Source organism: Pseudochaenichthys georgianus, chromosome 9 (assembly GCF_902827115.2).
Source record: "Pseudochaenichthys georgianus chromosome 9, fPseGeo1.2, whole genome shotgun sequence".
Lineage (NCBI taxonomy): Eukaryota > Metazoa > Chordata > Actinopteri > Perciformes > Channichthyidae > Pseudochaenichthys > Pseudochaenichthys georgianus.
The window spans coordinates 7,121,273-7,135,629 of NC_047511.1; the positions used below are offsets into that span (position 1 = coordinate 7,121,273).

Sequence of the window (14,357 nt, forward strand, 5' to 3'; positions counted from 1 at the left end):
TTAATTTTATTTAATAAGAATTCTTGTCATTTATTTTATTTATGTTCTCATTGTTTAAAAGTTTGTGTTATGGTTCTGGTGTGAAATAAAGCACAATTACATTTAAGACTGTTTCCCTTTTTTTAAGTAAAGTATCGAAAAAGAATCGGAATCGCAATTTTGACTTGGTATCGAAACCAAAATGTTGGTATCGTGACAACACTAGTGCGTGCGTGCTGCGTGTGTGTGTTAACTCACGGTGTTGGGGTTGGTCAGGTTCCTGGCATCTGTTAACCAGCTGCTCAAGTGATTATAAGTACTTCTCCTGGACACACAGAGACAAAAACAAAGTTATTCATCAAAGGATCAAACTAATATGAAACCTCCCACACCAACTCCCCTCTCCCGGTCAGTACCTGGTGATGTCGTACACCATGAGGGCCCCTGCGGCCCCCTGTAGTAGGACCTGGTGACGGCCCTGAAGCGCTCCTGACCGGCCGTGTCCCAGATCTGCAGCTTCACTTTCTGACTATTGACCTCCATGATCCTTGTCCCGAACTCCACCCCGATGGTGTGAGGACAGTCTGCCATGACTGCACACACACATCCAACATATTCATTATTATGACAGTTTAACTGGAAAAACAGCCACAAACACAGGACACTGCTTCTTTCTTCTTATTGTCCGTGAAGGTATATCATTTGATATGAACTAATAATGTACTTTGGGTGTTGATTCACACAAACAACTGTTCTAATAACATATTGCATGAATCCAACCTTCATTTTACCCAGACAGATTATTTAATAATAATCTAAACGCTTAATGTACATTATCATTTAATCACTTATTCAGCTTCAAACAACTATTATACATCAGCCGATTGTAAAAAATGCACTTTCAAATGTTAAAGGATGAAAATGATCATAGGAACAGGAACCTAACGAGTAAGAGAAGTTGGAGGAGAGTGGAAGAACAGAAGGAGAAAGAACTCACATTTTTTCTCTGTGAACTGGTGGAGAAGACATGACTTCCCTACTCCCATATCACCTGGAGAGAGAGAGAGATTCATTAAGTTAAGTGTCTGGAGGGAACCTTTGCACACCATGTACATGCAAACAAACCATAGGAAAGGGAACATATGCATATTAGGGCCCCTTTAATGTTTGATTTGAATATCCCCATACTACTAAAACCAGTTAAAATAATTCCATTGTTGTGTTTTAGTTTAGTGCATGGGTCTAAACACTACAATACCCATGCACCTCAGCAGCAACATTAAAGCTCTGTGATTGGATGTTGTTTAATAAAATGCAGAGAAACACATTGAACTCGTCCAATGGCTTCTTGAACTTATTCTTTACAACAGAAGAACATTATTCAGATGCTTAGTTCAGCAGAGTTTGGCATTCCACTCCGCACACACTACAGGCCTTTAGATGTTAAAACGCGAGCTAAAACAAGCAGTCAGTCCCAGGCGAGTCATCCGTGAACAGTTTCACTTCTCAGGAAATACTTTTCACGGAAATAAACCCGAGCAAATATCCGCCGGGTCGAAAATCTATTTAACCATGCTGCCTGGAAAAAGGAGTATGCACGCGGAAATATTTCAAGGTACTTGGTCAAATGATGTCAAATTACTACGATGGTCCTATAAAAAACTACTACTACTACTTCAAATATAAATATCTTGTTTTTGAATTTAATACATTTGCCAGTTACCAACAAAACAATTGACATCAAGTGTTCCTTAGTATCCATGAGTTGAATAGCAGCACTGCTATTTAAAATCACTCTGTTGCAAGTAAAAGCACAAAAGTATTCACAACAAAGAGGAACATTTACTTTATAAAAAGGTGAAAAGTACTTGTGTGTACTTTCTATACTTTTATCTGAAGTACAATATTTTATAAAATCTGAATCTGTTAAGTATTCTTAAAATATGATACAAATATAATGAAGTAAATCAATATTTTCCTCAGAGATATAGTGGAGAGAACTATATAATGTTGCATACATTTGAAAAAGACCAGTCAAATCAAATAGCAATAGACTCAAGTAAAATTGTGTCAATATATTCAGGGGTTATTATAAAGATATGAATACTTCAGAGGGAGTTTCTCCCCCCCCCCCCCCCCCGCTTGAAACGCCTCCATAGCAAAATATGTCCTCTTTAAAATGATCACCTGACTACCTGAGCGTAGTCAGGGGGCCTGAACTACGAATCCGGTTCAACCTAACCTGGATATTTTTGAGTTATCCGGCTTACCTAATCCAAAACAAACGCGCTCTCACTAAGCGGTCGTACGACGCTGGTTATCAACTCAAGCCAGTTTTGCCCTATCTAGTTATGTACGCGCTCACATAAAGAGGGCGGGGTTAGCAACATTTGACCAATCCCAAACATGGACAAGCGCAGCGTCATACTTCCTGAATGAATATTAGACAAAAATGAAGACGTTAAACATCCATGACTTAAACACTTGATCCAGGATCAAAGCCACAGAGCTGCACCTGCAAGGTGAATACAGCTGGTAACAGAAAGTGTTTGAATGCGTACATTAACAGGTTTATGATATCACTGCCCGTCTAAGACACGAGTGGATCTGACTTTAATTACATTTGACTCGAGTGTTTCGTCAACTTAATGTGTTGCTTAAAATAATACTTCTGCATACAGTATGTGACACAGAGTGTTGCACGGCCAGATACGGCTACTTTTTCACCTTTTTTCTGGCCCGACAAAATCGTGGTTCTATCGGGGCCAACAAGCGGGCTGAGTATGCTAAACTAAAGAGAATCGCTGGCAAGGGGGCTACAACTACAACAAGATGAACATATTTGACCGTAATTTAATTGTAATACACGTTTCAAAATGATGCCGAAGTAACAACATACTGATACCGGTTAGTAAAAACCATGAATTAATGCTTTGACAAGTCTGCAGACAGACGGCAGGCAAAAAATCTTTTAGAATGCGTGTTTTCTGAATGGAGATCGGCTAAGCTAACGCAGTATATGCTCCGACCGTCCACACTCACAACAACGGCCTATACAGACATAAATAAAGCAGCGACTAGGGATGGGTATCGTTAAGGTTTTAACGGTACTACTACGGTCATCGATACCGCTTATCGATCCGGTCTTTTAACGGTACTCTTATCGGTAGGTAAAGGTAAACTAACCAAACAAAATTGTTTACAAAACTAACATTGCTTTTTATTTAAATTAAATAAATAATATTTCACATCAAAAGAAACAACAATGTTTTCACAAATCGTATTAAATAATCTGATGACAGAACTGTAAACAGAATAGCTGAAACTTTAACAAACTAAATAACTCAGTTACCTCTAATCATTAATCCATGTTTGTATAATGTAGTTAACTCCGTGTGTTGCTGCTAGCATACATGACACCCGACGTGGAAACGTTCCTCGTGGACGGGGCTACAGAGCTACTAGAAAGACAGTGGAACCCGGTGCATTCCTCCGTCTGAATTTGGTGCACTTTTGCTAAATGTTTAGACAAATTGCTCGTGTTACCGCCCTGACATGCTAAACTCTTATTGCACTTTTGGTAACGAGCATTGTCCACATCGAGACGGGTAAGGTTTAACCACACCTCGGAGCGCGTTCTCTCCGCCATCTCCTCCGTGAGTGTGTTGCTGCATGTAGCAGCTGCGTGTGTGTAAACTGCCCCGCCCCCTCGCAAGCAGGCGGGGGAGAGAGATCGAAAATACAAAAAATAATCATGGACTCATTTTGCAGTCTTTTTGTTAGAAACGGAGTTGGCAACACTAAAACTGCAATATAATGTTTTTGTAGCAATAATACATATACATGTATTTTTTACATGTCTTCAGTACCGATAAAAAGACCGATAACGTCGGAGCTTAACGGTACCACGGTCTTTAATAATTCAGCCCCGGGGCCCGTTTAATACCGGGGCTCGGTACCCATCCAGTGTGCGAAAAAGTACACGTCCCACCGTCCGGGACGTGTTATTTACAATATCGGACAAGTAGATCTTTGAATTGACTTGTCCGCCGGACAAGTGACGTTTTTCGCCCTGATTTATTGACAAATTATTGATAAATTCAGTTTACAAAAGGCAGAACTCATTCGCAAATTGTACGTGTCCGCCATTGTTCGTTTAGAAATGTAGTTTCGGTTCTGCTTGTCGATTCCTAAGGAAATGCATCTCGCCGCTTTCTGTACAGTTAACGGGGCGGGCGGAGCGGAGCGGGAAGTGTAGCACAGTGGCAGGGTTGGGAAGCAAAACTCGGTTCCGAGTAGGAACAAATAACAATTGTCCGGTCCCGGGATTAATAAGAGTTGTGAGGCCAGGAAGCGCGGCCGAGCCCCGCGGACTGCAGCTCTCTCTATGCTCCGTATCAGCTGATCGCTGCACGGTGCAGCTCAGCGTCTCTCTCTCTCTACACACAGCAGATCCGCTGCCCGTTTAACAGCCGCATCTTTGTCAAACTTTCTTATGTTCTTTCTCTAACACGTAATGAAGGTTATTAAGCGTTTTAGCTCATGTGTTTGTAAAAGTAAATAAATGCGTGCAAGCGTCTTTGAGTTGTAGAAAAGCGCTAGCCTATAGGCTATAATATAATGTATTATTATTATATTAGGTTATGTATGTCCTATGTGTTGGACATGTGTGGTTGGACTCTGTCTCACAGGCAGGTTGCAGTGTAACATCAGAGGACACTGGGCCAATTGTACATTCTCAAACTGCACCACTTAGAACTAACTAAACAATGCAAAGATTATTTTTATATAATTGTATTCAATAACAATAAGAAATTCAACAGTATGAAGTGATTTGTAAATAGGAATACAGATTAGGACTTAATGTTTTCATAAATATATTTTTCTCCCAGTTTGTCATGGGACTTATTTTTACCCTCTCAAAGAACTGGAACTGAGAACCGAAAATAACCGGAATCGAAAAGCAGAACCGGAATCGTTAAAATCCAAACGATACCCAACCCTTTGTGTGATGCAGTAAATCTTACCGCTCACTTACGTTAGCGGTTGTAAAAACCGTGGGAAAATGTAAAATACGATGACGAAGAAGAAGATTCCAGTGGCCCCAATTTTTGTCCATTCTGGACAAGTGAAAAATGTATTCGGACAAGTAAATTGCCAAACTCACTTGTCCATGGACAAGTACTCTCTAAAAACTTTTTCTCACACTGCCATCCCTACCAGCGACTGTATTCGCCATGACACAGACAGTCTGTGGTTTGAACTTGTTTAACTTTTGTCTAGTTTCTGAACAGATATGAGGAGCTGTGAGCTTGAGTGCTAACAGCTAATGTTGTTTTTCTGAAGATGACGTCACGGCTCCGCCTACACTGCGTTACTATAGATACTACCCCAGTTCCTAAACTGTAATGGAAGCGCAGCATTAAAGTGAGCCGGGCCTAACAAGGCCTAACAAAACCGTACTAAGTCGAGCGAGGCCTGCGGTGGAAATGCGCCATGAGTTACCATGGAGACCTAGCCCGCTAAGAAGTGAACCAGCGTCGTATGACCGGAAACCCAGGCTTCGTAGTACAGGCCTCTGGGCTGTACGTTCATGCAAGGTGCAGCTAGTCAAATGAACCACCCTCACACTAGATATGAAGCAGTCAAGGTCCAGAGAAGTTGTTAAAGGTCAGGAATGGGATCATTTCTGGGGTAAGATGACCATTATATATTACCATAGTATGGCAGGCAGATCACGGGCATTCCTGTTATGGTGATCTGTATGAGCGTTTTGTTATTATACTTTTTTTTATATTGTGAGCGATGTGAGGGAAATTTATTATTTTGAGAGACACTTGGACTGTGTCCAAAAAAGATCCTAGGACAGGGTTTATAGGCATTTATGTTTTTCTATTTGTGGGATGTCATTGGTTTAGTTAATTATTTAGTTTGGGATTCTGCAATGTTGTGCGATTGTCCCCGTTTTTTGTTGTTGTAACACTTCACATATTATCCCTTGGATTATTTTGAGATCTCTAAACCCATTACAAAATCTATCAATCAATAAAAAGTTATATTAAAAACGTTAGATATTTTTTGTAAAAAGATAATTAAAGCTGAGCAGAGAAGAAGAACCAAGCAGTGTGAAAAAAAATAAAGAAAGAAAAAGTACTTCAAATGTATTTTAGATTACTTGAATACATGTACTTAGTTACATTCCATCTCTGGCCTTTCATGTATGTATGTATGTACCAGACCTCCTTCAGTGTATAAATCCAACTTACCAATGATGATGTATTTGAAGATGTAGGAGTAGTTGTAAGGTGCGGCTGTCATCTTGATACTGGAAAAGAAAAAAGAAAAACAGGAAAAGAGGTGTGAGTTCACGCACAGAGTCCACATCAGATCACACTTTATCTGTGAGTCACAACGCTGAAGTCAGCTTCTCATTTGCTGACATTGAATATCCTCAATTTGTTTGCCTCTCTTACTGCACGGGGCATTGGAAATTTAAAGTAGTCTGGGAGTTTATTTAAACCCTTGCAAATTGTAGAAACATTTTTATACATGTAAAAATGCGAAAATAAGGATTATACATATTTGTGAACAACTAGATCACATAGGATCAGGTCGCTTTGAAAACATAAACCCATAAATGTCAAATCTGGACTAGATTATCACAAATACTCGTTAATACTTAGTTTCAGACTTGTACTTTTTGTGAAAATGCGCAGAAGGGAGATTTCACTCGCTTTTTTTTTTACAATATTGTACCAGGTACAGATCATAACCCACTATGCCTAGACTGGTCATAAAGTCAAGGTTTAAATAAGAAAGTCTTGCGTGTTTTGTTTTGTTTTTCTTGCTAATTCAAAAATGAAATAAGGCAAAGGTTTCACAATTCTGAAACTGTGTTTAAAATAGCCTCTTTGCTTCCCTGGGATAATATAGTCCAGATTTTACCCGTCTGAACATAGCGGTTACTGATCTGGACCTTTTCTAAAGTGGTCAAAATGTGCAAAAAAAGAGTCAAATCTATAACTGAGCAACAAACAAAAGGAAACAGTCGATTGGGCTAACACACAGCTAGGCTAACAAACCGAGCTTAGCTTTTAGCATGAACCGTTAACCGTAATGACAGTCACGCAGTGAGAACGCAGTCATCTTTAGCAGAAGTATTACACAAAATCAGCTGACTTCCCTCTCTGATAAACCCTCTCATTCCTTTTTCTGTTAGCTTAGCTCTAGAGCTAACCGGCTAACAGCTGCAGTGCTGTCAACGCCTTGCTAACAGGCTAACAAGCAGGAGGCCAATTTTATCAAAACTAAAATTAATAAAGCACAGGACAGCAGGGGTGAGGTAAGATGCTGGCGTTTTACCTTCGTTACGGCTGTTTATCCAACTGGTAAAACTGATATATCTACTGGTTAGACGGCTGGTTGTATGTAGTTAGCTGATTAGCTTAGCCTAGTGATCCGTCAGGAAACCTTTCCCCTCTTCCGCGATACTTATTCTCTAGCGATAAACACGGGAAACACCGCGAGACTTGCAAGTGTCTAGCGCTGCCCAGCGTACGAAAGGACAGTATCACAGACTGATGGGAAACCAACCAAGATTGAGGTACCTTTATTATAGTATAGCCCAGTTAAGTTAAATTAATTCGTTATTTTTATTTCAACATAAATATGCCTTAGGTATAAAAGTGTAGCAAAATGCTCAGCGATGGAAGTAAATGGCTACAGCTATCCAATAAATGTCCCATTAATTCAATCCATCCAAGTGAAGAAATAAATACAATATTTATTTCAGAGATTAAGTTATGTCAATGTATGACCCAACCCAGGTTTTGTACAAGTTCTTTAGAATTGTACTTGAAATAATTTTTTTAAGTACTCAAATGTAAATAAAGACACCCTATGCCAAACCTCTGAAATACTTTGATGATCATTTATATACAGCTATTGCTAATTTTACAGCAGAATAGTTTACCACCTTATACATTCAATTTTATGAAGGTACAATTATTCAATTATTGTATAAGAGTTTACTGCAGCTGGACGGCTCCAGCTGCACTGTCACACAGAGCTACACAGGAAAACCTTCCTGCCAACAGCCATAACACTTTACAACACATCACCTGTGGCCAGCAGAGAACTCACTACATCCTTTACGTTACTTTAGTTTCTCCCTCTCCATAGCAATGGACAATTTGCACATCTGTAATTGATATATTATGTATATATATGCTTCTGTAATACAGTATTGGCCTTTCATATAACTGTTTCACTGATATCTTTATATATATATTTGTGGTTTATTTTCCTTTCTACTGTAGATATGTATGTACCGTATAGGCCCTACTTGCTGCTGTTCATTGTTTTATCTCATTATTATTACGTTGATACCTTTTTCCACCTTTAAAGTGTTTTAGTCCTGAACACACTGCTGCTACTGTCACTAAATAATTTCCCCTTGGATCAATAAAGAATCTATATATCTATCTATCTGTCTGTCTATATGTCTGTCTGTCTGTCTGTCTGTCTGTCTGTCTGTCTATCGGTGCATGTATCAAAATGTATAATACACAAATTGTATATTATCAAAGTGTAAAAAAAGCACAAATTACACTCAAGTATTGCTACTTTTACTTCATCCGAGTACTTCCACTTTTAGCGTCTCTGCTGTTTTTTCAATCCTTTGAAATGAAGGCAAATATAATAAGTACAATTTAGTTTTAATATTACAATATCATTTCATAGATAATCTTTTAGTCCAATAACAACAAAAACGACATTCTCCTGAAATTATAAAAAATCCAGTAAATACAAAAAAAGATAAAAAATAAGTGACAGTCATAGAAATGAACATAAGTCTCAATAGTTCATAGTCATGTGTTTGCAATAATATTGTGCAGATCAGAACAAATGCAAGTTTCAATTATAGCCAGTGGTGGGTGGGTACATTTCCTGAAGTACTGTACTTAAGCACAATTTGTACGTACCTGCTCTGTCATGTATCTCTAGCAGTGTTATTGAAATGTTTCTGATAAACTGAAGAGCAAGCGATCCCATATGTGTTGAGAAAATGGTCCTAGCTTAATAAACTATTTAGAAATGGTCTTGGCTAATTTGGAAATGCTTTGTTAAAAAGCTGAAAACAGGTTTTTGTTCTGGGAAAAACACACAGGACAGCAACAAAGCTACAACATGATGACGTTATAAAATATGATGCATTGCTGTAGTAGAACAAGGGAGATGAAATGAGCAAAACCTCAATGTTCTACTCGTGTCATATCATATCATTTATAACAGTAAACCGCTGTCGGGAAACGTTGTAGAATTATACTTAAAGTATACTTTGCTGAGATATTTACATACTTCCACTAACATAACATTTCACATTCAAGACTTGGACTTGTAGTGAAATCATTTCAGTGTGTTACTTTTACTGCAAGATCTGAATACATGGTCCACCACTGATTATAACTCACAATGACATCAGAGAGTTCACGTGGAATGAAAGATCAAAAACAATTCAAACAAATGAGCGACCCGATATTCACAAATGTAACTGAACAGAGAAGATGTTTTACACTCACAGAAGATTTACATCACAATTTGACAGACTTCACCACACAGGACAAAACACACTCCAGCTGTGGCTTTGAAGAAGCTGCTCCAAAGAACAGCAGGAAGTAGACAAAAATGAAATACTGTTAATTAAGATATAAAAGCCTTTAATTGGAAATTAAATTAATTTAGATTAGTGGTTTAAATGAATACAGAAAGTGTGATGTGAGTGCTTCACATGTGTGTAGTAAAATAAAACTACCACTTTGGAAATGTCCAAAAACATCCATATTGTTCTGTCCAATCAGGTGTCTGCATGATCAGACGTTTAGTAACACATAGTGTTGGTGCAGACAGTCTGTACAAGTTTGTAATGTTGAGCTGGTTGAACATTTCACAATCAATTTGTACATTTAACTGTAATTGTTCTTGACCTGAGTGTCTTTGCCAGCATGTGCACACATTTGGTTGTGTGATGGGTTTAATGATGACCCTGATGGAGGCACAAGCCCAAGCACATAAAGTTATTCTTTACGCACTAGCTTGAATTATCTTGACTTGTATGGTTTTCTGATACAAGGTCATTCCTCGGTTCTAATACAACATATTGCAATAAAGTACACAGAAAATATGAAAAGTTGACTTTCACATAACTGTATTAGGTTAGTTGAAAGCAATAATATTAAATTGAACCTAATCTTTTTATTTAAACTTAATATTATTGCTTTCAACTAACCTAATACAAATATGTAAATTCTCTTGACATAATACATTTAATTAAAGTCAACTGTTTTAAAGTCTTTTTAAAGAAAATAATTTACTAATTTGTGCTAACCTGCTGATGTTCCTCACAGATTCATCTGTTTATTTTGTATGTGGATTTTCTGTTGACGCAGATTGCTTTTTTAAAGTTCACCACACAACAGCGACTGGAATATCTTCATGTATGGAGAAAGGCCAGAACAGTGTCATGTTAGACTGTACATGTTAAGCTTTAGGACTCAAGCAGTTCAAAGATATTCAGTTAGAAATAATAAGTTGTTGTTTGTGGTTCCTAGGTTGCGAGAACTGTAGCTTGTAGATTTCTAGATTTCATGATGAGGATGAGGATGATGATGAGGATGATGATGGATACATAGTCGGTGTCAAGCAGCAGCTTTGGTTTCCCACTCCTGTGAAAACAGTAACAAACTGACTTAATATTGAGCATGATGGATGTAAATGATCTGAATCAGATGAAAAGAGATTCTCTGAATGGAAGCTTGAACCAGCAGCTGTTGGTGTGACAATCTGACCTTCCTCTTCTGGAAAACGTTCCCATGTTCGATGAACAGCGATGAAGGAGCTCGTCTCAGAGAGTTTTTAGCGGAGGCCGTGCGCCGCAGCAGAGGGTTCAGGAATCCCGCCTGGATCGGGAAAAAAGAGTTTCCCATCACTATTATGTACAGTGGTCATATTATTGTATGTACAATCATATTTTGCTCTCTATAACCAGAGGTGGGAGAAGTACTCAGATCTTGTAAAAGTAGAATTACCATGGGTACATATACTCTGTTACGGAAGTTCTGCATTCAAAATGTTACTCAGGTAAAAGTAGAAAAGTATTAGCATCAACATATATTTTAAGTACCAAAAGTAAAAGTACTCATTGTGCAGATTGGTCCATTTCAGATATGATATGTTTTATAATGATTGATCATGAAAGTGTTCTCAAAGCTGGTAAAGGTGCAGCTAGTCTGAAGTACTTTGTAGACTGCAGGGTAGCTTGTGGATTTACTCCAGGTGGAACTAAAGTCTGATTCAACACTTGATTAGATTTCACATCATTCATCCACATCTGTAAAGTAACTAAAGGTATTAAATACATGTAGAGGAGGAAAAGTACACAGTTTACCTCTGAATTGTAATGGAGTAGAAGTACAAAGAACGATACAACGGAAATACTCAAGTAAAGTACAAGTACCCCACAATTGTAATAAAGTAGACCTCTTGACTACATGTACTTAGTAACTTTACCCCACTGTCTACAACAATGTAAAATGTGTACATTATGTGAAGGCTTTAAAAGGACCAAGCAATTTATGTTATTTTTTATCTTCATTATGTGTCCATCAATCAATTTGTATCTGCTCAACCGGGGCCGGGCTGCGGGGGCAGCGGCTAAGGAGAGAATTCATAACGTTTCCCAACAATGTTTTCCAGCTTTTCCATGGAAACCCCCGGTCGTTCCCACGCCAGACTAGATGTAAGATCTGCAGCATGTTCTGGGGCTCCAGTCAAATAGGTTTTTTTTGTTAAGGTTTCAAACTGAGTGAAATTTAAACGTGATAAAAGCTGTTTGAGTTCTCTAAATGCAAAAGTTCTTTAATGTGTTCTCCTTTGGCATAGGGAACAGGGGACCATTATTTACCAAAGGAAAGTAGATGAAACCAATCCACCATTTATTGTGGCCTGAACATTCAAAGCGTCGCACCATACGGAGTAATGCTAAGAGTCTTAAAATGTGGAAATGAGTTAGCATTTTAACATTTCCAGTTCCCTCATCTCAAAGTCCAACGTTTTTGGTTAGATGCCTGAAATAAGTTCTGTGGTTAACACAAGCTAAATAGATTTTCACGTTTTGTTCTATGACATAAAATATGTCACTAAATACTCACACTCGTGAATGTTCAAAGCTTCCATGTGTAATACAAACAGTGGTTGCTAACAAGTGACTATATTAGACTACTAACTTGTTGTCTAACAGCTTAGTAGTCTAATTTAGCCAAGCCTGTTTTTCAGGTCTCAGGCTCGAAAATGATATGAAACATTCATAGTTTATCAAATCTTAAGAAGCCCTCAGACGCTGTTTCCTGCAGATGTTGTGGTTTCGGCCCCTTCGGCGGGTCCATGGGGCTAAAGAGGCTAATGGTGCATTCACACCTGTTCACACCAGACGCAATGCGATGTTTAAAAAAAAAAATAAAGATTCATGAAAATATTTCCAATAAATGAATAAAATGATTTTTGTCCACTTTGTTGTTCAGATATATCACATATTTGTAACTAAATGATACATTAATTGAAACAAAACACAGTATAAACTGAGGAGTGAGTCCCGTGAGTTTAATGTGTTTTCTTCACTCCGCTGGGAAACTGCTCTCATGTCAAGAAGCAACAGATCAGTGCATGCACTGCATCGTCCAATCAGTGAGCGATACACAGTAAGGGGGCGGGGCGAGTGTCTGAGGATTTCACCGGAGGATGGTCTGGTGGTTCCTCGATTATCGCTCCTCCGTTATTGCTCCTCGATCCTCCGGTACAAATAAGGCCACTGGGACGCTACTCAAGATGGCGCAGACAAATCAACTTCTGGTGATACGAGACCGAGGAGCGAGGAAATGAAAAATAACCGAAGGGACAAAAGGCAGCCTTTGTCCACTTCAATCAACTTTGTTTCCTCCGGCTTCAATTTCCATCACTCTTGTTCGTTCTCTCTATGTCTGGTCAGACATCAATCTGTTCCACGTAGCACTGTGTGTTTTTGGGTTTGTATGTGTTTTGGGTTTGTATGTGTTTTTGACTTTGCATATCGTTTTTGTATTCGCAGCGTTTTTCTGTTGCGTTTGTTTTCGGGGTTTGTGTGTTTTTCATTTCATTATTTGCAGCTGTTCTATTTCGTATAAGGCTTCGCCCTCTAAGGCTATCGCCATTGGGTAATCCCTCTGCACGTGTGCAGCACTGACAGACTTAATCCACACCCACCTATGACGTGGGCCCCACCTACGGACTCACTTCCGTATGAATAGGAAGTAGTCCCTACAATCTGCTCCCACTTTTCTTCAGCACTCCGTTGCAGAAGCACTGTACAGGCACAAGCTCTTTTCAGAGCTGTTTACTAGAAATAAACATTTCCCCCTGGCCCCATCCTCCCTCTCCTCCGGACGGGGGAGACAGGGCGGGGCTCGGTGTTAGCCGACATATGAGTTACGACCGGCTGTGGCTGGCTCGCTCCAGGGAGGAAGCGGCTTTACACAGACGATACAGGTGAGTCCTGCCGGGGATTGGAGCACGCAAACGCGGCTCTCACTCCCCAAGTGTTGTGCACTCATTGTGTCCGTCTCCCTCTGGCTCACAGACAGCGGAGAGCGAACGCTCTCGCGGCTGCGGTCAGGGATGATTGGCTAGTCCAGGAGTCTTACTCTGTGGACCAAGCCCTTGATTATTGGATCCGAGTGGCGGGCAGCAGTCAGGTGACTCCTTCCCCTCCATTCACGGATCACCATGTGGTTCTCCCGGCCCCATCCTCCCTCTCCTCCGGACGGGGGAGACAGGGCGGGGCCCAGTGTCTGCCCGGCAGCCGAGCCTATAGGTTCGGCTGCCGGGCTGACACCGGGTCACTCTATCCGCCATCTCGGCTCTGCCATATAGGCGGTATTCTCCAGGAACTCCCGGAGATCATCGGAAAGGCAGCCGCCTAATGAGATCTCCCCGTTCCCCCGGTTCAGGAGAGCTCTCCTCCGGATGACATAAGCGGCTGCCTCATAGCCTGTCGGTTATTAGGCAGCAGGGCTCGCGGCACAAACCGGCTGTCTTTAAAACCTGTCGGTTGATTAGACAGCACGGGCTTGTTTCCTATGTCACAGATATGCCTCCACACACCGTTCATTCCTCAAGCGGGTTTGAGCGTGAACGCGCCTCAATGTCCGGTTTACGAGCCTTCTCCTAAACGGCGACATGATGAGAGCCGCTGTGCAATACAGCGTGTGGAGGTGCAAGAGCCGGCTGTAACCTGTCGGTTAGCGGCAGCAGGGCTCGTGGCGCAAGCCAGCTGTATTTAACCAGGC

At 40.1% G+C, this 14,357-nt stretch overlaps 1 protein-coding gene and 1 pseudogene across 1 annotated transcript in view; both read right to left on the reverse strand.

Moving 5' to 3' along the window:
- Positions 1-228: 228 nt before the first annotated feature.
- Positions 229-7,527, reverse strand: LOC117452176 (ras-related protein Rab-14-like; annotated as a pseudogene).
- A 1,216-nt stretch (positions 7,528-8,743) lies between these two features.
- LOC117452870 (actin filament-associated protein 1-like 2) overlaps positions 8,744-14,357 on the reverse strand; it is a 44,395-nt gene continuing 38,781 nt past the window's right edge. The window contains exons 15-16 of the mRNA XM_034091667.2: positions 10,827-10,937; positions 8,744-10,703 (exon numbers count right to left, since the gene is read on the reverse strand). Coding sequence (XP_033947558.1) covers positions 10,677-10,703; positions 10,827-10,937 — 138 coding nt within the window. The 3' untranslated portion in view covers positions 8,744-10,676. The remainder of the gene's footprint in view (positions 10,704-10,826; positions 10,938-14,357) is intronic.